The sequence below is a fragment of the Sciurus vulgaris genome, assembly GCF_902686455.1.
Source record: "Sciurus vulgaris genome assembly, chromosome: 2".
NCBI lineage: Eukaryota > Metazoa > Chordata > Mammalia > Rodentia > Sciuridae > Sciurus > Sciurus vulgaris.
Genome location: NC_136462.1, coordinates 154,155,406 through 154,179,314, shown reverse-complemented (window position 1 = coordinate 154,179,314; position 23,909 = coordinate 154,155,406). Strand labels below are relative to the sequence as shown.

The 23,909-nt window shown below is 45.1% G+C and overlaps 1 protein-coding gene across 1 annotated transcript in view; it reads right to left on the bottom strand.

Annotated features, from left to right (window-relative positions):
• Positions 1 to 564: 564 nt before the first annotated feature.
• Positions 565 to 23,909, bottom strand: part of ACSS1 (acyl-CoA synthetase short chain family member 1) — a 60,562-nt gene continuing 37,217 nt past the window's right edge. The window contains exons 4-14 of the mRNA XM_079123549.1: positions 19,675 to 19,850; positions 19,072 to 19,224; positions 14,483 to 14,630; positions 13,108 to 13,245; positions 11,552 to 11,644; positions 10,107 to 10,219; positions 9,637 to 9,763; positions 7,713 to 7,840; positions 7,506 to 7,569; positions 3,916 to 4,034; positions 565 to 2,214 (exon numbers count right to left, since the gene is read on the bottom strand). Of these exons, the coding sequence (XP_078979675.1) occupies positions 2,035 to 2,214; positions 3,916 to 4,034; positions 7,506 to 7,569; positions 7,713 to 7,840; positions 9,637 to 9,763; positions 10,107 to 10,219; positions 11,552 to 11,644; positions 13,108 to 13,245; positions 14,483 to 14,630; positions 19,072 to 19,224; positions 19,675 to 19,850 (1,439 nt within the window). The 3' untranslated portion in view covers positions 565 to 2,034. The remainder of the gene's footprint in view (positions 2,215 to 3,915; positions 4,035 to 7,505; positions 7,570 to 7,712; positions 7,841 to 9,636; positions 9,764 to 10,106; positions 10,220 to 11,551; positions 11,645 to 13,107; positions 13,246 to 14,482; positions 14,631 to 19,071; positions 19,225 to 19,674; positions 19,851 to 23,909) is intronic.

The window sequence follows — 23,909 nt, the reverse complement described above, 5'->3', positions numbered from 1 at the left end:
GAGTGGGACCACCCTAGACCTGGGCTGTCCTGCTCATGTTTGCCTTCTGGCTACCCAGGACCTTACTTCCTTCCTCACTTCCACTATCCTCTGTACCAGCACCACACACTAGACCTTTGTGTGGTGATGGGAACATTTGCCTCCCTGCTATCCAGTGGACATGTTATAGCTACCAAACATATGAAATGAGGCTACAATAACTGAGGGACTAAAGTTTTATTAGATTTCATTTAATTTATAACTAAATAGCCACATGCGGCTAGTGTGTTGGACGACAGCATAGTAATCCAGAGCCAAGTAACTTTATCAAATAATAAAGATAGGTAAGTTGTTAGTGTATATTTACTCCCTGTAAGAAAAGAGACTGTTTTGTTTTTATACTCCTGGGGATCAAACTGAGAGCCTCACACTTGCTAGGCAAGCATTCTACCATTGAGCTACACCCCCAGTCTGGATATATTTTTAAGTGTTATCTTTTGACTGAGTAGGCTCCGTCCAGTTTTGTCCCTAGGGTTATATTCAGCAACAAAGACTAGCCTTAACCAAAAACATCACATAAACAGAGAATGGACAAAATAAAGCTTTATTTGAACACACTTGTACATCATCCTGAGAGTTTACATCAGCAATGTAGAAACCTAAGCCATTTCACAAATAATGTTATAACTATAGTCCACCAAGTCCAGTGTGTGGCTCTTTGTTGCTAATGGTAATAAAGCACCATTACTCAAAGTGTGCGTGCTACAGCCACTGCCACATCTTAGGGTCACAGGGTACTTGCCTGATCACTAAGAGGCCAGCACAGCCAGGGACCATAGAAGGTGTTCAGTACCCCAGACACTCCCTGAACACCCACACAGCTACAAGGCACTGTGGGGCAAAGACAGGATGGCCTTTCCCTGCCCTCAAGGGCCCTGCTCCCTGATGACCTGAACCTGTGAGGAGCCCCTCACATGCTTTGTTACATTTAGCCATGAAATAAGCACTCAGTGGCCTCATGATTTACATCATTTTGCTAATATTCAGAGGACTTAAGGCACACTGATAAAGAGAGAGACTTGATTGGAAGCTCCAAGTCTCATCATTGGACCACAGTAGTTATTGCTGCAACCACAGAAAGAAGGGCAGAGTCTGCAGGAACCCCAATCAGGCATCACTAGTGCTCTAACAAGTCACCTGAGTTTTCACTGGCCTCTCTGAATAACCCTACATATTTGGAGCATGTTCACCAAAAGGCATGATACCAAGAAGCATCAAGAGTGAAAGAAAATCTTTCCAGATCACAGCTTAGAGAAAAAAACCCATAGGAGTAGCTTCAGAAATAAAGGTGAGCATGTTCACCCTGTTGCTTAGGAGTTAATTCTATTTATGACACAAATGAAGTACAGGAGAAATAGACACCAGGAAATGGACATCAAGTTGCAAGCTGGCAAGTTCTCAGGACAGCTGTGTTCAGACAGAGGTACAAACACCTGATTCAGATTTCCAAGCACATTGAAAAACAAAAAGCACATCCTCTGGTTGTCCCCATGTTTCCCTCCATGGAGGCAAAAAAGGGAAATTTTTATTAACTGTTACAATGAGTGTATATAAGGAAATCATCACAGTACTTGAGTGCTTGCTCCCAAAATATAAAAGTATAAAAATAAAATCTCTGCCTTTTATATCTAAGAAAATCAGCAGAAAACAATGATTGCTTCCAGCTCTTAAGTCGTGGGAGCCGGTCACTCTACAACTTCGTGCCTCCCTGTGCTGTCTCGAAGCGACACAGATGCAGATGACAATGACTTTCATTCCTGGAAATCAAAGCCAGGATAAGTGGAACAAACACTACCCACATCTGACAGTACTACCTCTTCACAGGTTATATACCTCTGGGGTTCCCCCACATGGAAGAAAGGGGCTTCAGCCCGACTTCACACTCAGGGCAGTACATGTGGACTATGTGCTAGGACAGGAGTAAGCCACCTCAGGAGGACATGAAGGGCCTAGGCGCCGGTTGTAGTCCGAATGCCCAGGCGGAAGTGTGCCTTCTCACTTGGCAACAGCCTGCTTGTCTTTGTGTTTCTGGAAGGTGCTCAGAATTTCTGTGATGACACTGGGGTCCTCCAGGGTGGTGGTGTCCCCCAAATCCTGGGTTCTGCCAGTGATGATCTTCCTCAGGAGCCGCCGCATGACCTTCCCAGATCGGGTTTTTGGAAGGCGCTTTACCACCTGGTGAGGACAGCAGAAGCGTCAGAATTGGGTATGTCTGGCTGTGCGGAGATAAGGGCTCTGCTTGGGGAATGACCCCCTCACTGGGGACTTGCAGTGGCTCACTGATATATGGGTCCACACCAGAGAAGTATGGGGGTCCACAGTCTGACTTTCTCCTCCTACAACTGTATCTAAACGTAGAATTGACCCAAAGGGCAGCATCAATCATGAGAGGCTTTGCTGAAGGCCACACCAGGCCAGGTCAGCTGAGCAATCCCCTCTGTCCTAACAGCTGTACCATGTGAGGCTCCCCAGGTGGCAGCAGATCCAAGCACACATACCTTATCTCCATCCCCAAATTGGGACTTAGTTGGTCTGTTTTACACAAGAGATGAGAGTCATTTATCAGAAAAATTTTGTCTTGCAGTCCAAAAATTTTAACATTAGCATTTTCAAAATAGCTATGTCCATCAATACAAATGGCAATACAATAAGAACTGTGTTTGGCATTTTTTTCCCTATAACTTTGGTGCTGAGGAGTGAACTCTTTAATAGCAACATCTTTAATAGTGACATCTTTAATAGCAACCCTGTCTTTGGAAACATTTATTTTCTTTTCTTTTCTTTTTTCTTTCTGTTTTTTTTTTTTTTTTTTTTTTTTTTTAATGGAAACATTTCACTTCACCTAAAAACTCCAGTCTCTAGGTCAGTAGTGTGAACTACCCAAACGAAGCTGGGCCCCTTCTTCCCCAGAGGACAACCAGCAACCCAGGAATCATAGTAGGGGAAAGTTAATGAAGAAAGAAATGAGAAAAGCTGAAGGGGATGAAAAGGTGGCCCACTTCTGCCCCCTAGAGCTCTCAGATGAGCGACCCCCCTCCCCGACACCTGGGGATGTGTTCAGAAAAACTTCACAGCTGGAGAACTCTGGTATTCTCCACATATCTCTCTATTTAATATCCCTAATTTAGCTCAGTGGGAGAGCACTTGCCTAGTATGCACAAGGCCCTGAGTTCAATATTGTTATGGTCTGGATCATAAATGTCCTCTGAAGGTCCATGTGTTGAACACTTAGTCCCAATCCTAAGGGGTTATTGGAAGGTGTGGAACCTTTAAGAAGTGGGACCTAGTAGAATAAAGTCAGGTCCCTGGGATTGTGCCCTAGAAGGAGTTATCAGAACCCTGGCCCCTTTCTCTCTTTCTGCTTCCCAGTTGCCATGACATGAGCAGCTTGGACCCACCATGTGCTCCCCACCATGATGTACTGTGCATCACAGACCCAAAAATAACAGAGGCAACCAAATATGAACTGATATCTCTGAAACCAAAATAAGCCTTTCATCCTTCTAAGTTGATTATCTCAGGTATTTTGTCACAGCAAAGGAGAGCTAACACAGATACACAGCACTGCAAAATATAAAATTAAACAATAAAATTAAATTCCTGGTTTTCTTCAGTGCCCAGTCCTGCACCTGAAACCAGCCTCCATATGCCAAAGTACAAGAACATCTAATCTTACCCAGAACTCTACTAAATAGAAGAATGCCATAAGCTTTGGATGCTATAGATCCTCCCTATCTCTCACCATTCTCATTTATCTTGCAGGAAAAAAAAAATCACTAATGTCAGTTTTAACTTAAAGAAGAAAAATGTTCACAAAAGCATCATTACTTGGTCATCTTGGGAAGCAGGCTTAAAAAAGCAGTGCCATCTACTCACCAGAACCTGATCAGGTACGGCGTATTTGGCAATCTTGGTGGCCACTGCAGACTTGAGTTCACTCACCACCATGTCCACGTCACCCACATCATCTTTCAAAACAATGAAAGCAAATGCAGCTGGAAGAAAAGCAAAGGTTTGAGGGTGTTGGGGGCCACAAGATACCTATCAAGGCACAATGTTTTACACAAACTGCATAAATCCAAAAGATCTTTAAACCCTATGTTGGTGATATTATGGCAGCCAGTTTCCTGCAGTCCTAAAGATGTATGTCTGTTGAATGCAAAGTGACAGTGATTCTAACAGCTCCACAAGCATCCTGGAAGGGCAGTCATGTGTTGAGAGCTTGGCACCACAGATACTGTGCTAACATCTGTGTGTGCTCGAGGATATGTGAATTAGGTACTGTTGGCTCAGCTGTGAGAGAATCCATAATGTAGGCTGATGGGCACAGAAATAGTCAGTGGGCACTAGCCTCATGGGTATGTGGCCAATATAACATAGCAGCCACTTGCCACAGTGGCTGTTTAAATTTACATTAAATTAAATTATAAATGCATTTCTCAGCTGCATGAACCACAATTTTAGTGCTAATCAATACCACATGTGACAGGGACTGCTGTGTTGGACAGACAGGTATAGATATAGAACAGTTCCATCAGGATAAAAAATTATGCTGGGCAGCCCTGGCCAACCCATATGTTAGTGCAAACACTATATTTTGCTTGTCAATATCCTAGCAAGTTACAGAAAGGATGTACAATGGATTCCACTATCACACAAGGATTTAACCCTATTGTTCTCCATGTGAATAGTCACTTCCCCAAAACAACTTGTGATACAACTTCTAAAACAACTTGTGTCCCTTCCCACCGACTTGTAATGTCCCTTCTCTTATACACTAAGTTTCTATATACATATGGGTAGCTCTCCTTATGGTTCATTTGCCTGTTTATTCCTGCACCAATTCCCCTCATCTTAATTCATTCTTCTGCTGGCACAACTTATCTAACATACTATGTAGTTCCCTCATTGACCATGTTTATTTTTGGTTTCTCCCCTCTGACTCCTCCCAGTATGATGGTTCCCTGAGGGTCAAAACTTTGTCTATTTTATCCTTGCTGTGACCCCAGCATCTGACACCATGCATGGAACACAGCAGATGCTTAACAGATGTTGTTAAATACATCAGTGAGTGACTATTTCCTGAACAAAGTACAATCTGTAGAGAAGTACAGTTTTTGCCTATGCAAATCACCTGGCAAACTTCTGTATACCCTCAAGAACAGTGGCCCTCTTGTACTCTGTGATGCTTTTCCTGACTCTCCCCCTAAATCTATTCATGGTACATGCTGTGTAAGAGTCATTGTCAGTTCTACCACCCCACCCCATCAGATTGTGAGATCTTTGCTGGAAAGAATCCCATTTTTGTCATCCTATTAGTTGATATGGGATTGAAAGTGAACCTGGACTATGGAGTACTGATAGAGATGAAGGGAGGAAACCACATGGAAGGAAGAAACAGTTAAGAGTCAGAAGCAGGTGTACGAGGACCAGGATGTCAGAGGCCAGAGGGATGAGACCCTGGTCAGAGGCTCACAGGGTCTGGGTCCTAATTAAACTATTCCCAGGGGCTCCCCTCACTCAGACCAAGTACCAAATAGAGGGTGTGTGGATGGATACATAACAGCAGTCACAATCAGATTTGGGGCTAAGAACTATTTTAATGGGTTACTCATGAATTTTAGATAAATAGATGCTCAAATTTGTTAGAAACCAGGGAATGCATATTATTACACCCATGAAATATATATTTTTCCCCATCAGCCTGGCAGGTATTGAAAGGCCAGGCAATACAGACTTGCTTAGGATGAACAAAGGTGCTTAGAGCTGACGGGTATGGGAAGTAGCTCAAGAGCACTGATTCAGGTGCCCTGCAGCCAGGACTCTCTCCTCTGAAAGAGCCTCAGAGACACCTGCATCCTGGGTAGAGCCACCCCAGGAGAGGACAACCCCAATATGATCTTCCAGACCTAAAGCTGCCCTGTGAAAGACAGTGACTACCACAGAGCCCCACATTTTGCTCCAAGTTTGCTTTTCAATGTGCCTTCCCTAACTTTGCACTTATTTTCTGGGTTTTTTCCAAGGGCTGATGAACCCCCAGGAGAGGGCAGAAGGTACCTGGGATCACCAGCCCCTTTTAGCAACACCTTTGTCCTCTCAGGGGCCCAGACCTGAGGAGGAAGCACTGCTCAGCCATGAGACTCAGATGCACTCAGCTCCCACAGCTTCTAAATTCCAGAAATGCACCAGTCCTGAGGATCTCCAGAGTGATGTCTAGACTCCTGCCACTGTGAGATCCCTTTAGGAGTTAGTTACCCAAGTCGAAAGTGAAGAACTTTCCCACCTGACCTCCCCACTTCCTATCCCAATTATGTCCAGACTGCACCTCTGCAGGGCACTGCCACTCACAGCTCTCCCACATGCCAATCCTATTAACAATGCCACAGCAGCCTCATCAGCACATCCATTTCATGATAACTGAAAATGCTGTTTTTGAAAGCACTTAACATGAATTTTAAATTCTACAATGGGTCAATATGAAGAAAGTACTTGAAGGGCAGGGATGTAGCTCAATGGTAAAGCATATACGTAGCATATACGTAGCATACACGAGGTCCTGTGTTCCAAGCCCAGCACCAAAATAAATAAAAAAAATAAAGTGGTTCAGAAAATAATGGAAGAGTGGAACACAAATGTGACAGGGAGGCATATGACATTTGGGGGACACGTTGTAACACTGGATGTCCCTAAAAGAAGGAAGGTGAACACTCAATCCCAGGCCACTGGGTAGGGTGATCTGCCTGTCCAGCAGTGCCCTGGCACAGGGTCAGCTTGTGTCTGGGTCACACTACCCCAGGTCAGTGTGGCCACCACTGACCTGGCTTCACAACACTCCAGCACTCCTGCCCCTCCCCAGACACAGCCACTTAGGAATCAGCTGGCTTTGGAACAAAGTGTGTCCTCTGAGAATACCATTCCGATCACTCATTTTACCTCCCCCAGCATGTCAACACGCAGTGGGAATCACGGGTTAGGTTTCTCCAGAGTCCAGAACAGCAGAGGTCCATGCCAGACACTGTTCCTGTACTATGACATACAGGCATAGAATAGGCAGAGCTGGCACAAACACTGAACAAGCAGGTAAAGAGGGGAGGGCCAATGTGGCTGGACATTTTCTTATGAATGCTCTGTAACAGGACTTGGACAGTGCCCCAGCCAGATGCACCATGCACAGAGCAGGAAATTTCCCAAGACCAGTCAGGGGTCAAGCAGGTCACAGCTTCTTGTGTGAGTGTATCCTTAAAGGTCAGTGAAGCCCAGGTATTTCAGCATTCACCCTAGCCTAACATGCCCAATGTCTAGTTTCCTCACCCAAAATCTTTGCTTGAGAAGAAAAGCAATGGCTTGACCCATTAAAAAAAAAAAAAAACTATCATCCCACCCTCCAGGCCTACTTCTTTTATCAGGGTGCCTGAGATGGACGTGAGATCAGGAATCAAAGAAGAATGCATCCTGCAGTCACTCACCTTCCCCTTTGATGTCATGAGGATAGCCAATGACAGCAGTTTCCGGCACTGCAGGGTGGTCAGCCTGTGCATGACAGAAGAAAAGGGCAAAACATGGTGACCCCGGGGTACTGAAGGTGACTCAGGTTGTACATTCCCACCCTAATTCAGAGGTCAACAGAGCCATCACAGAGGAACAGGAGCAAAGAAGACCCAGGCCAAGCTTACCATCGCATCCTCGATCTCCGCAGTCCCCAAGCGGTGACCACTGATGTTGATGACGTCATCCATGCGCCCTGTGATCTGGTAATAGCCACCCTTGGTTCTGTGAGCCCCATCTCCTGTGAAGTAATAGCCTGCACCACACAGGGGGAACAGCACCAGAAACTTGAAACCAGACCCCACAGAGCTTCCACAGGGCTTCCAGCTTCCACAAGACACACAGCAAGACCTACATCCCAACCTCACTCTACAGACCAAAGCTCTGAAGTGAGTGCTTGGCTGAATTCCTGGCCTCCTGGTTCTCCTATCAATTCCTAATGCAGACACATCTAAATGGCACCACTTGGCTGTGTTCCAGTGGATACCAAGTGGCACTAAACAACAGAACATTGGTCATGTAAAGACTGCAAATGCCCAGGAAGCAGAACACACACAAGCAGCACCTTCAAGAAACTTCCCCAAAATAATGAGTCTCAGCACCCTAAACTTAAGTCTTATTGAGAAAATTATTGGTTCCAAAAATATAGGGAAGATGGCATTTATATATTCTTCTGATCCAATAACACCAAAGCAAACCAGGAAAAAAATAAAAGTAAACTGCACCTCAGATAGCGCATTAATCTCCAGGATATATAAATAACTCAAAAAATTTAACACCAAAAAAAAAAAAAAGTAACCCAATCAATAAATGGACTAAATAATTAAACTGACACTTCACAGAAGAAACACAATCAACAAATACATGAAAAAAATGTTCAAAATCTCTAGCAATTACAGAAATGCAAATCAAAACTACTCTAAGATTTCATCTCACTCCAGCCAGAATGGCAATTATCAAGAATACAAGCAATGATAAATGTTGGTGAAGATGTGGGGGAAAAGGTACACTCATACATTGCTGGTGGGACTGCAAAATTGGTGCAACTACTCTGGAAAATCAGTATGGAGATTCCTCAGAAAACTTGGAATGGAACCACCATTTGACCCAGTTACCCCACTCCTCGTTTTATACCCAAAGGACCTAAAATTAGCATGCTAGTGATGCAGCCACATCAATGTTTACAGCAGCTCAACTCACAATAACTAAACTATGGAACCAACCTAGATACCCTTCACAAGAAGAATGGATAAAGAAAATGTGGTACCTATATACAATGGAATATTATTCAGCCTTAAAGAAGATAAAATGATGGTATTTGCCCGTAAATGGATGGAGTTGGAGAATATCATGCTAAAATAAATAAGCCAATCTCAAAAACACAAAAGCCAAATGTTTTCTCTGATATGTGGATGCTAATTCACAATGGGTGGGGGCGTTGGGAAGAGTAGAGTTACTTTGGATTAGGCAGTGGGGAAAGGGAAGGGAGCAGTTATGGGGGTAAGAAGGATAGTAGAATGAATCAGACATTAATACCTTATGTTCATATATGACTACACAACTGGTGTGATCCTACATCATGTACAACCAGAAGAAAGAGAGGTTATACTCTATTTATGTATGATGTGTCAAAATGCATTCTACTGTCGCGTATAACTAATTAGAACAATTTTTAAAAAAAGTAAACTGCAAGAAAACTCCCAGCCTTCTTGACAGTTTTCCAAAATGGTTTCTTCATTCGTCTTTCCTAATAGTTAACAGGATGTCCACCACAGGCCAGGTGATATAGTTCCGGGTTTCACACCCATGTCCACCAAGCCCCACAGAGGCCCCTGAGGTGGGACTGACTTGCATGATAGAGATAAGAGAGGTTAAGGGAGGTAAAGGGAGAGAAAGCTGGATTTAAATTCATGCCTCCAAAGTGCCTATTCTTAACCACTGTGTTGCAATGCACTCAACAGGTATTAATTTAAAACATTCCAGCAATCCATGGAAATATGATTCTAGCAATCTATGGGATAGGCAGGAGAGGCCCTGCTTTAGTACACTCACCTGGATATGCCTTGAAGTAGGAATCTATGAATCTCTGGTGGTCACCATAGATGGTCCTAGCCATTCCTGGCCAGGCCTGGGAGATGCACAGGGCCCCAGAGACATCACTGCCCTCCATGATGTTTCCCTGTAGACCCAGGGAGACGTGTGTGAGAAAATGGGACTAAAATGGAACAAGTGAGAAACTAAAAATCAGCTTGGCCCAAGGCAGAAAAATGATAAGCCAGGGTCCAAATGGAGCTGCCTCAAGCCTTCCTCCAGAGGGCACCTAGGAAAGCCCTGGGCTCACCCCACCCAGTGATGCCATCAAATGTCTCTCTGAGAGGGGGCTGCAATGAGCACTGTGTGGGAACACTGGTCTGTCTTCTGTAGACCAGACCCTCAGTGTGCCCAGTGAGAAGACAGGGGCAGCAGGAGAATATGGCTAGGCGCATGTGCAGAGGAACAGCCTCTGCAGGAACCTCACACACCTTCTCATCCATGAGAGCAGGGATGATGCCAAAAAAGGGCCTCATTGCCATGCCAGGGAGGATTTCTGCCCCTTCTTCTGAGGGCCTAGGTGCAATGCAGATGCCTCCTGTTTCTGTGGGGACAATGAGAAGAAATGCCAGATTAGCCTGGGAGTCAGTGACAAGTTTGTCCAGAATATATCCTCAAAGGACATGTGACACATCCTCTGTGCTCTGCACCAAAGTGGAGGTGGGTGGGACCATCCCTTTCTGGGGCAAGAAAATGGCTCCAGTTGCACAAGGACTTTTGTCTGGGGCAAACTAGGTTTAGGTTGGGTCCCTCCATGGGGACACAAGCAGAACCCTAAGGCAGGGCTCAGTCTGGAAACTCCACATTCTGCAGCTGGGGCAGAGGCCTCCCTCCACTCAGTGGCCCTTCTGTGTCAGGTCCTGTGTGAAGTAGGAGAAGGCACAGTCCACTCACACAGCAAGATGGAGGAAAAGAATTGCTCTAGGTCAGTGTCCACTCAACACAGACCCAACAAATAAGAGATGCCCACAAAGCCTGTCCTCATGTCATCTCTCCCACTGGCTTCAATCAGCCTGCATAGAAATGTATCCTGAGACTCAGATGTAAAAGGATCTCTACCTGTGCCTTTCTGAATTAACAAGGACTGTGCTATTCAGAACATCTCACTTGCGGCTACTTGAAGAATGAGACCTTGGAGAGTTGCATTATTTTATCAGCAGTGACCTCTTGCCCCAAACATCCCAGTACATCAGACATCCCAGAGAGGAGGGGACAAATCAAAACAAAATGTCCACAGAAACACTTCCATTTCCCACTAGAATTTAAACTTATGGTCCCTTGAAACACAGAGCCCCACCCTCATCAGATGTACCAGTGTTCAGAAAGGGACGGACCCCTTGGGGCTGCGAATGTAGCTCAGTGATAGAGTGCTTGCCTAGCATGTGAGAGACCTGGGTTTGATTTCCAGCAACAAGAAAGAAAGAGAGGGTGGAAGGGGAGGAAGGAAGGAAGGAGGGTTGGAAGAAGGAGGGTTGGAGGGAAGGAGAGAGGGAAGAAGGAAAGACAAGGAGAAGGAAAAGAAAGTGAGGCAAGGCAAGGCAGGAAGGGGCTTCTACAGAGAGAAGTGAATACTGAGCACTAACTACATGCCAGGCCTTGGCCACATACCCAAGTTGTGTCATCTCATTTCATTCTCACCTAGGGCTTGTGAGGGAGCACTCACTTTACAAGTGAGGAAACTGAGGCTCAGAAGATCTTATAGCTGGAAAACAGCAGCCATGTGTTGAAGGAACTCAGGTACATGGTACCCAACACACTTGCTTCTGATGGCTCAAACCTTCGTGTCAGCCTCATCCACTAGACCCTCCAGAATCAAGGCTTAGACTGGAGACCAGCTCCCCAGACCGTGTCTCCTCCTCCTCAGGGACATTCTCACCTGTCTGCCACCAAGTGTCCACCAGTGTACATCTGCTGTCCCCCACCACCTTGTAGAGCCACTCCCAAGCTTCATGGTTGATAGGTTCTCCCACTGAAACCACACAAGAAAGAAAAAAGAAATTAACAGACCTCAAATAAACATGAAACTAAAAGGAAGAGATTGTCAAGGAGGAAAGAGTTGTATAATTTTTCTAAAGGATATCTAGGGAGACCTGAAAAGCTGTTTATGGTCATTGGAGAAATACAAATGACACCAACGTATTTTCTCTACTAGGGGGTCAAAAAGCAAAAAGTCATCAAGAATGTGACAGACACAAGTACCAAGTACACTGTAGCAGTACAATTTGGTACAGAAATTGGGGGGGGGGGGGGGGTTGGCATATTCTATTAATATTTAAGAGCAAACATATCCAATACAACTATTTTAGACAACCATTTAGAACCAAATGTTTTAAAGCTAAATATAGGGCTAAGGATGTAGCTGTGGAGGTAGAATGCTTGCCTAGGACACATAAGGGCTTGGAATCCAAGCCAAGTACAAAAAAATAAAATAAAATAAAATAAAAGAAAGAAAGAAATATATATTTACCCTATCACCCCAAAATTTGACCCTTGACACACTCCCCAATAGTGTAGATACCCATTAATTATGGACACATATGGTCCTAGTATCTCTGTTCTGAACAGTCAGAAACTATAAACTGCCCCTCAAGAGTAGAATGGATAATTAATTATAGTATATTTGTACAATGGAATACCATAGAGCTGTGAAAATAAACAAACCTCGACTACTCACAACAGCATGCTGTTTGATCCCATTTACACAAAATACAAAACACACAAATTAACTAGGCACAGTGACCCACACCTGCAAACCCAGCAACTGGGGAGGCTAAGGTAGGAGGGTCACAAGTTCAAAGCCAACCTCAGCAACTTAGTGATACTCTATCTCAAAATAAAAATAAAAAGGGCTAGGGATGTAACTCAGTGGTAAAGCTCTCCTGGATTCAATCTCTAGTACAAAAACCAAACATCAAAACAAACCAAAACAAACAAACAAACAAAAATTCCACAAAAATTAACCCACTGTGAGAGAGGTCAAATAGCAGTAATGGATGGGGGACACTATATGGAGCCTTCTATATTCTGTTCTATATTCTTCTATTTCTAGAGTTTGATTGGGGTATTGGTCATTGATATAAGTATGTAAGTAAACATTCCTCAAGCAGAGCCCTTGACATTTGTACATTTTACCATGTCTTATACTTCGATGGGAAGGAAAAACAAAGTGCCTCTGCCCTAGGATTCTAGCACCCAACTTCTCAGTGTGTGCCCTGATAAAACACCCCCAAAGTGCTGGCATTTGGCCTACGCTCACCAGTTTAGGTTCACTGTTGCTAAATACTTGTGAAATACTCTCCTGTTGGCTGCCTCCTGCCCAGAATCACCCCCAGTCCAATGCCCACCCTAGAACCCCCCATGTTGCTGCTGAGCCCATCCTGGTTTTGCTAGCCCACTCAGGAAGACCCTCCTGCCATAGAGCAAGCCACTCACCTGACCCCAGTGTGCGCAGGGAGGAGCGGTCATACTTCTTCACCCAGGTGTCGCCATATTTCAGCAATAGCCGGACAGCTGTTGGGGCGCCATAGAACTGATTGATCTTTAACCTCTGCACTGTCTCCCAATACCGACCTACAAAAGGACCCAAATCCACAGTCAAAAGGAGAATCTACCAAACACCATCTATTTTAAACACATTTGGTGACAAGCCCAGAGTTATTGAGTGCTGGTTATGTGCAGACATCTGCATGTGGTCACAAAAAAAAGGGACCCACGCCTGTCCTTGACAGAAGGAACTCTATGAGAAAGTGGTCCCAAAGACAGCCTCCTCCAAGTACTCCCCAAATCCAAGGCAGCACATGTAGGAATGGTCTGCACCTGGTTTTGGATGGCTGTATCCACACAGTATATCCCACATCAACTAGAAGGAATCAGGTCAAAGGGATGTCACTATAAATTTTCAAAAATGACATCAAACTTTGACATAGTCACAAGTAATTCCTAAAGGAGTTAGTGGTCTTCCCCCTGGTAACAGCACAATCTTTGCTGCATGTGCCTTAGGGCACAGAGTCATGTACTCAGCATGCCTAGTATACAGACATCGGACCTCCCTCCTCCACCGCCAGAACCAAACTCACACCATTCCTTGAAATGATGCAAATAAGACCACAGCTGAGCCATGGCTCTCCATTCCTACAATTGCCCCTACACCCTCTTCCTTAGGTATAGCAGTTCCATCCAGCAGCAAGAGTAACCAAGAGAGGTAAGGAAGAAGTCCATGCACTGTAGAATGCTCAGGGCAAGAGTCCACAGGTAGAGTCACTATGATTCCATTACGTGAAAACAAATTATTTGGGGACAATGTATCATGTGAGAGAAGATGCCAAAGGAAGCAAGATGTGATCATGTTTTCAAAGTGATCTCATTTTAACAAAGGTGGCCTTGAAAGATCTGGCAGAAGGGCTGGGAAGGATAGAATAAGAGGGCAGCTGACCTGAGATTCAAGGAAAGGATGGATCTGGTCAGGTGAGGTGGCCATAGAGGTGAGAGGGACAATGCTAAGGTGAAGGCCCAAGGCAAACAGGTTAAGTTAGACAGATAGGAAAACTGCAATGGGTGGTTTTGAGATGAGGCAGCTTCTGACTTCTAATCAGATTCCTTCCTATTGCTCATCTAATCTTCCTGAAGACACTGTGCCGGGTGGCAGTCCACCCAGCGGGGCTCAAGGTCCAGCTGCTCCAGCATCCACCTTGATTTCTTGTCAACCACAAGAACTACTCCTTTCCAGAGTTCAGCCTCTGCTTTTCTGCAGACCATTTCCCTTCCCTACCACCAGTGCAGGGACCCAAACAGGATCTTCGGTTCTCACCAGCATTGGGGTAAACTGGAGTGCTCTCAAAAAGGACACTGGTGGCTCCATTGCAGAGGGGTCCATATACCACATAGCTGTGTCCTGTGATCCAGCCAATGTCAGCCACACAACCAAAGACATCGCCTGGCTGGTAGTCAAACACAAGCTGTGAAAGCAAAAGGAAGACCATTAGGAGCTTGTCCTCCCGCCCCACCACATGCCCACACAGTGCGTGCTGTGGTATATAACTGAGATGCAGTCGCCATGGCCACCAGTGGCAGGATGAGGGAGTGCATTGTGGAGGCTTCATACAGTGCACAGAAGGAGAAATACAAAACATCAGGTATACGGAACAGTCGATGTGAGCTTGTGGTAGCTATCTGGGAGGGATACATGGGAAACTCTCCAGAGCTGGCAATGTCACTTCCCCTGTAACAGGTGTGCACTTAGAGGCAAAACTTCACCTAATTGTCTAAGTCCATTTGGCACCTGGACTGAGGGTGTAGCTCAGTGGTAGAGTACATCTCCAACACACACATGCACGCACACACACACACACACACACACGGGCATCTTTCTGCATTACATTATGCTGCAATTTTTTAAATCCCTTAAAAGCTGCAAAAAAACAAAAGCCAAAAAGGCCCCAAACTGCATTAAGTATCACTAGCTTCTAAGAGTATTAGGAGAGAGATTTGCATTTCCTTCATTTTGACTGAGGGTTCAAACAGAGCCTGATATTGTCTTGGGATCCAACTGACATCTGCAGGAAACACAGAGGACAGAGGGACATCAGGGACAAATGGCCAAGTGTTACAATGAAGTTTAAGAAAATGAAAGGGATAAAGGGGAACCTATCTTTTTCATTTAAAAAAGACTTAAAAGACATCCAAAAAATTGTAACTGGGGCCAGACTGAGCACAGTGGCACATGCCTGTGATTCCAATGACTCAGGAGGCTGCAGCAGGAGAATCACAAGTACAAGGCCAGCCTCAGCAACTTAGTGAGACCCTGCCTCAAAATAAAAAATAAAACAGATTGGAAAAGTAGTTCAGTAATAGAGTACCCCTGGGTTCAATCCCCAGTATCCCCCCCAAAAAAATCATAGCAGGCAAGGTTTGTCCAGGTATGAACTTTTGAGAGAGGAAGAAAACTATAAAAAGAAAAACGCAGAACAGTTATAATTCAGGGCATAGAAGAAAGGGCTGTGGTCAGGTTGTAAAAGGGGTTGGGGAGGCTGGTGACATTCCATTTCTTGACCAAAGTGGCATTTGCTTTATAACTCATTAATTTGATTTGAATAGTTTTCTGTATCTGTGTTCTAAAAAGATGTTTTCAAAACTCTGGTCAAGTTGGCCTCCAGGGTCCTGCTCCTACAGACTACTAGTCAATTTCTCCAGGGTTTGTAGGTAGGTCAGGGGAGTTTACAAGTGGCCAGGTCACTTGTAAAGTTTACAAGTGGCCAGGTGAAGCTATTTTTCCAGGCCCCACACAAAAGAATGCATTTTCATTCTGCTGGTGAATCAGAATGCCCTCAAACCAAGGCATTCAAAAGTCAAAAGAATTATTAATACAACTTGGACCCAAACTGCCAAGGCTGTCATGAGACTGCAGAATTCTCCCCCTGTGGTACATGGAAGAAGATCAGTCTCCTAAGGACTGGTCAGCAGCCAAGCAGCACCCCAACCCCACTACACATGCTGGACATCACTCACACATCCAGCACCCTTCAGAGTCAACCATTTCTAAACCAGGCAAGAAGCACACCTGTAATCCCAGTACCTCAGGAGGCTGAGGCAGGAAGATAGCAAGTTCAAGGCCAGCCTCAGCAATTTAGTGAGGCCCTAAGCAATTTAGTAAGACCCTGTCTCAAAATAAAAAACAGGTATGTAGCTCAGTGGTAAAATGCCCCCAGTTCAATCTCCAGTACCAAGAAATGAAAAAAAAAAACACCTTTTCCCTAAAAGCCATAATTCTATAGTATGAACACACATGCATGTGTGCACACACAAACACATGTGCACATATATACAGGCAAGCATGCATACACACATATGTACCCACACGCATCTATATGCATGCAAACATGCACTTACACACTGTGCAAGAACCCACATACTAACATCCCAGTGATTATGATAAAGGCACCAACGACACACTGTGCCACTGTGTGTGGTTTGACACACCTAATCACTTGAGCACAGTCACCTGAGCTGTAGAACAATCCCAGATGTGAGGACTGTTAACCCCACCCTACAGCCAAGGACACAGAGACTTGGATTAACACAAGCTAATCCAGCCACTGCAGGACAGCACTGGGGCACACACCTGGTTGGGAGCCCACACTTTTACCTAAACAATCTTTTTCCTATGTGTTGCTACCACTGAGCAGAGAAGATTATATAGTTGCCCACTTTTCTGTGGATGTCTAGGTCTCCTGGCATCCCAAGGCCTAAGCACTGAGCCTGGCATGGGGCAGACCCTAAATACCAAATGGATAAGAAGAAACATACCTCCCTTTCCATTACTATTCATGTTTAGTCTTATCTATAGAAGCCTGGAAATTACTATTCCTAATGATTCAAAAAATCTCCACATATTGAAAAGACATTCAAAAGATGTCCCCTATACCTATAGCCCCATTTCTTTTGCTCATGTAGACAGGGTCCAGGGAACACTTTGAAAACAAATAGGCTGAGCATGGTAACTGTAATCACGGTAATTCGAGAGGCTGAGGCAGGAGGACCACAAATTCAAGGCCAGGCTGGGCAACTTATCAAGATCCTCAGTAACTGTCCCAGACCCTGATGCAAAATTAAAAAAAAATAAATAAAATAAAAGGGGTTGAGGATGTTGCTCAGTGTTACAGGGTCCTTGGCTTCAATTCTAGTACAGAAACAAAGGAAACACAAATAACAAAGACACCACATTCACAGCTTCCCTAATGTATATTTTACATTTGATAGAAACAGATCCATTCTGACTTTCCTGGCATTTGGTATCAGTGGTTATGTTTTCCAAAGCATTTTTACTTATACAATCTGTCAATCTTTGCAACATCCCTACCAGGAACTGAGGAGGTTTCAGATGAGTAATCTGAGGTCAAGAAATGTCCCATGACTCACGCGAAGTCAGTCAACAGCTAGAGGCAAACATGTTAATTATATATTCACGTTCGGTGTGACATATGATCTGCTCAGCCAATCCTGTACCACATCTGTCTGTCTACCTCACTGTCAATGTCCTTAGTGCCAAGCATGAGTTCTGTGCTCCAGCACCTACTTCTCCTTCCCTTTGTAACTCCCTTTGGGGAACCTCCTCACCTCACTTTCATCCCCAGGAGTTCACTTCCCCATGAGACCCAGCCTGCCCAATCAGAATTTTCCATCCTACCCTTTCCCCTACCCATAATGACCAAGTCAGAATTAAACCCTGAACCCCAACCCAGCCATGAATTTTCTGGGACTGTTGAGGGTATCTCTGGCTCCTGGGTCAGCCCACCTAAGGAACAAAAGCCTGGCTGGGAACCTCATCTGCAATTCAAGAGGGCCAAGACAGGGAAAGATGCTACCAGCCAGGTCAGCATTCAAACTCTGCTCCAGTCAGCTTCCTTCACCACTGCCACCAGCAAAAGCTGAGTTGGCCTTTTGCAACAGAGTCCAGTCCACAGCTGGTAGTTCAAAACTCAAGCCCACGTGGAATGTGTCAGCTACTCCCCAAGGTGACTATGAATACCCTACTAAATCACTATTCCTACTCATCCACGTTTAAAGAAAATGCTCTATCATTGCTTTATATCACAAAAAATGTGGCCCACTATAGTGCAATTTCCACCTAGTAAATTTGTTTCTTTATAAAAGTTTTTTTTTTTTTTTTTATTTCACTTTTTAATTAAGTAGGGGATGGAACCTAGGGCCTTGCATGTGCTAGGTAAGTGCTCTGCCACTGAGCTACACCCTTGTCCTTTTTTTTATATTTTGAGACAAGGCCTAAGTTGCTCCGCCCAGCATTAAATTTACAATCTTCCTGCCTCAGCTTGAAGTAGCTGGGATTTTTCAGTCCTGGGATGGAATCCAGGACCTCACACATGCTAGGCATGTGCTCTACCACTAAGCCACACCCCTAGTCCTTATAAATTTCTGTTGTTTAAATTCTTGTATTTCCCCAATATAGTTGTAAGATACAACTTTTTACATTTTGTATGGAGTAAGGGACTCATGAAGTCAGAAGTGCCTGGGCCCAGAGCATCAGAACACAGTCCTGCTGATGACCAGCATCAGCCTGGAGTCAGAGTCAAGGAGGTTCCATTTCATAGGCATCAAGCTGACGGAGGGGTGAGGGCAGGGTAGAGGACTGCAGGGCCACAGCCAGGCTTGGTGCCTTGTCTCACAAGCACACATCCCTACTCCACTGTCTCAACAGCATGACTCACAATGGCCCTGCTTATGAGTACACTATGACAAAACACCAGCATATCATACCAACGGGGCATCATCCTACAGCAGGAGGAGTCCAGTCTTAACTACAGCCCCTCCCAACCCTGCCCAGAGCCTGCCAGGGGCATGGTGGCAACCATCCTGGACTCTCCTTCCCACACAAGCCTCTACCTTGTGTGTCAGGGCAGCATACAGCAAGTAGCCCGCCTGGGTGTGAACGAGCCCCTTGGGGGTGCCAGTGCTTCCCGAGGTATACAGCATGAAGAGCATGTCCTCGCTGTCCATGATCTCTGGGATGCACACAGGTGCCTCTTTGGCCATTTCCTGGAAGGGAGAAGAAACATTCAGGGCAGTTAGTCTCTCCCCTTCATTCAGCTTCCCTGAGAATACCACTTCCCCAGCTGCAGTGACTGAACAGAACAGATTCAGAGCACCTTCTCTGGCCTGCCCAGGTTCAATTCCAAATGCAGAGAAGACACAAAATAAAAAGATGGATCTGGGAATGTAGGTGTAGCTCAGAAATTGAGATATGCTTAGCACGCACAAGGACCTGGGTTCAATTCCCAGCAACAACTATAAAAAAATGGTGGCGGGGTTGGGGTTGGGGGGTGACGGGGTGGAGTGTGAACACTACAAAGGAAGCCTGAGCACCTCTGGGGAAACCAGATTGAGAACCACAACCCAACAAACCCCAGACCCTGATAACCAATTTCTCCTGTTAATTAACCCTGTTAATCTCTCCTCCTCAAACTATACAAAGTAAGGTAAACCCACCTGTTCGAGGGGAATGTCCAGATCCCCCATATGGACCTTGTTGTCCGTCCTTTGAGCCACCAGGACATGCTGGACAGTTGGACAATTCTTCATGGCTTCATCCACTATTTTCTTCAGCTCCACCACACGTCCTCCCCGGAGTCCTTGGTTGAAAGTGATAACCACCTTGCATTTGGCTAACAGAAACAATATGAACATGTCTGATCAATGTCCTCCCTGCTCCAATCCTCATAACCTGACTTGAAACCACACATCCCAGACCTGAGAGTATAATGAAGTTCAATTTTGAATAAAAGAATTAACCAAAAGAGTAAAAGTCTGCTGGGTTTGCTATGCACCAGCACCAGGTCTCTCCCATTTCTGAAGAGGAACAGGAAGGAACCAGAAACAAATGACAATGAAGCTCAAATTCTCCTCCTTCAGGATGGCAGCATAAAGACAGTTTCCCAACCAACTCCCACTCTTCCTCCCACCTGCCCCAAGAGTTTTCCCCAGGTAAGTGGCTATCACACTGCCCACAGCAATCATGGTAGCAGAGCAACATTGAGAGGTAAAGACCAAACCCCACAGTGTCCTATGTGGCCAGGCCCGATTCCAGGGGCACTTTCATAACCTTGTAACCTTCACTGTCCAGAAAACAAAGACCTCTCCACCCCAGTGGCTTCCCAGGAGCTGTCCACCCACCCTCATCTTTAGATCATGCTCCCCTGGTTGCAATTGGTCTTCAATGACTAAGCCTGGGTCAGCCAGACCCAGGACTATATTGGGAAACCTGAGCTTCCAAAGATAATAGGGCAAGGCCCAGAGCAAGAAAAAAGGGACACACACTGAGCATGAGGATAATAGGCAAAGGAATTACTTTTTGCACTGTACTCTAATGTGGGATAATCCTAAGGAAAAGCCTGTAACAAATACCCACTGTAGCATTGCCTAGCAAGAGCCTCACACATATCCCTGGGGTCTTTTAATCACTCTGTACCAAGGGTCTATTCTAAAGCCAAGGGCAGAAGTGCTGAGGAATTACCCCCACCCCTGCTGTCCTCAATCAATAACTCTCAACAGATGAAGAATAAATACTTACCTATCAAAATGTATAAATGCATTCTACTGTCATATACAACAAATTAGAACAATTTTTTTAAAAAGAATAAATACTTCAACTCCCCTACCTGCAATGAGGGGTTATCCTGATGCACATAAGCTACGTTATTACTCAGGTTTCCCTGTGGGTGAAGTTCTGGATGCCCAATGTAGATCCATCTTTCTGAACCCACTTCCCAATGCCTGAAGATCGCCTCTCAGGTGTACCACTTATACTGGGACTCTTGTCTCAGGATGTCGTCTGTGAGAGCACTAAGTCACTATGTTCCTGAGCCAGTCTGAAATTTTTTTTTCTTTTTTTTTTTTTTTTTTTTGTGGTGGTGGGGATTGAACCCAGGACCTTGTGTATGCAAGACAAGCCCTTTACCAACTGAGCAATATCCCCCCAACTCTGAAAATACTTTAGAGCCACATTCCATGATCCTTTTCCTCCTAAGAGTCCTAGAGATGTAACGGACTTGAAGGCTACCTGAGAATTCTCCAGCACAGGATTTTGCAGCCAGATGACCCCAAAGGCCTATCCAGGGATTGGAGAGATATTTTAGACCTGCAGGAGCAGCCACACCTTCAAGGGGCACCAGGGCACCCACTTGGGTCTGGTCACATACATTCTTTGCTCGTCAGACATTAGCAATATGTCACCAAGGAAAATTGAGTCAGACACGTGAGACCTATCAGAAACTCTCCAATCCTATATCCTTGGAGCTGAGTGTGGTCTAAGTGTGCTCCCTGTGGATGAAAAAGGAAGATGACCCCAGCAAGTAGAAATGATGGTGCTCAAGAACATAAGAAACAAAGAAAGCAATGTCCCTACCCATTTCCCATGCTGAAGTGGCAGCTCCCTCTAAAGTCTCTGTGACTCATACCTCATTCCTGGGTTCTCATTTGCCCAGGGCCCCACTGCACAAGCTGTTCTCAAGGTCAGAGTATCAGGGCAGGACAAGGTCATCTCACACACTGGATCCATTCACAGCTGACTGATGGAGACAGGGCTAGTAACAGCATGAAACACAGGTAGGAGCCATGTGACACTGTCTGGGAGGCCTCAACTGTCCCTTCCTGGTTTGAAATAGGTCTTAAAATCTGTGTTAGTTCTCAATTGCTCCCATGGCAAATGACCACAAACTTGATGGCTTAGGACACCTGTTTTTAGTTCACAGTTCTGCAGAACAGGTAGGCTTGACAGGTGCTCTGGGCACAGTCTCACAAGGCAAAAATGAAGGTATCAGCAGGCTGGGCTCCCCTCTGAAGGTTCTGGGGAAAATTCTGCTCCCTGGCCCAACTGGCTATTGGCAGAACTGAGTTCCATGGGACTGCAGGGCCAAGATCTCCATTTCCTTGCTGTCAGCCCTGAGCCATTCTTTGCTTCTAGAACCACCCACATCCCTGGCTCTTGGCCCCCTTTATATTCAAAGCCAGCAATAAGCAAGAGAGAAGATTAAAGAAGAATGGTGACAGCCTGGAAGCCAGATCAGGGAACTAGAACACTGGAATCATGCATATCAACTGAGATGGCTGCCTGGTTCATGGCAAGACCCTGGTAGACACACTCACAAAACACCCAGTCCTCCCAGTGGCAGACTAAAGATGGCAACAGATTCTTTGATCTAGTTTTATGGAGAAAGATAACCTAGGTCCCTTCCCCTGGTATCTGGACTGGTCAGTGAATTGTTTGACCAATGTAGTATAATAAAAATGATACTCTGTGTATTCTAGGCCTGGCCATGAGGATGATTAGCAATTTCCACGTTCTTCCTCCAGGAACTATGAGCCACCATGTCATAAGTCTGACTGCCTGAGGGTGCCGTGCTATGAGGAAGTCCAAGGCAGTCACATGGAGAAGCCACATGAAAAGAAAAAGATACCAGACCAGCCCCCAACCATTCAAAGTCAACCTAGTTGGTGTCTGGAAATCATAGAGCAAAGAGAAGTCATTCCTACCATGCCCATCTGATTCTTGCCCCACAGTTTGTGAAATATAACACAATTTATTATGTTCAGTTATTGTTTTAAGCACAAAGTTTTGGTGCAGTTTGTTACACAGGAAAAGATAATCAAGAATGCCACTTGTAGGCCCAAGAGGACCCAAACACTATCTCATCAGTCTTGCCCCCAGAAACTCAACACCAGGAGAGCTGGACACGGAGATCAGAGGGTGTTGGGGCAGGTTTTTCTTAGTGGCAATATCCTGAAGAAAGTTATAGGAGGTCTCCTGCTAAGGCCTTCAGAGGTGGTATGGTATCTGCTTTCCCATGCTGGTGGTTTAGGGGTCCTGAGGTTCTAAGCACTACCCCAGCATCCAGGTACTAAATCCCTAGTCTTCCAAAGTTTTCCAGAGTCAACTGTTATGGCTTTTCTCAAAGCATCTTAAAAAACACACTTAGTGGGGCTAGGGCTGTGGTTCAGTGGTAGAGCACTGGCCAAGCATGCATGGGGCACTGGGTTTAACACTCAGCACCACATACAAATAAATAAAATAAAGGTATTATAAAACACACACACACACACACACACACACACACACACACACACTTAGTAACCATGCCCATGCCAGCAAGAGAGGAAAGGAATAGTCCAGTATAATGCTAAAAGAATAAACTCTGATGGAAAAGCCTGACTCTGACTCTGGATATGTCACTTAAAATCTCTGTGCCTCAGTTTCCTCATCTTTTTGGGGGGAGTACCAGGTATTGAACTCAGAGGCACTCGACCACTGAACCACATCCCCAGCTTTTTTTTGTATTTTATTTAGAGATAGGATCTCACTGAGTTGCTTAGCACCTTGCTTTTGCTGAGGCTGGCTTTGAATTTGCAGTCCTCCTGCTTCAGCCTCCCAGGCTGCTGGGATTACAGGCAAGCACCACTGCCCCCGGCAGTTTCCTCATCTTTAAAAAGGAAATAATAAACTCCCACCAAAAAAAAGACCAGGACCAGATAATTTCACTGATGAATTGTTCCAAACACTTATAGAATAATTAATGCCAATTCTTCTCAAGCTCTTCCAAAAACTGAAGAGGTGGTGATCCTTTAAAATCCATTTTATGAGGGCAGTATTACTTCAATTCCAAAGACACTTTAAGAAAACTGAAGACAAATATCCCTTACGAAAAATTATGCAAAACCCCTCAATTCAA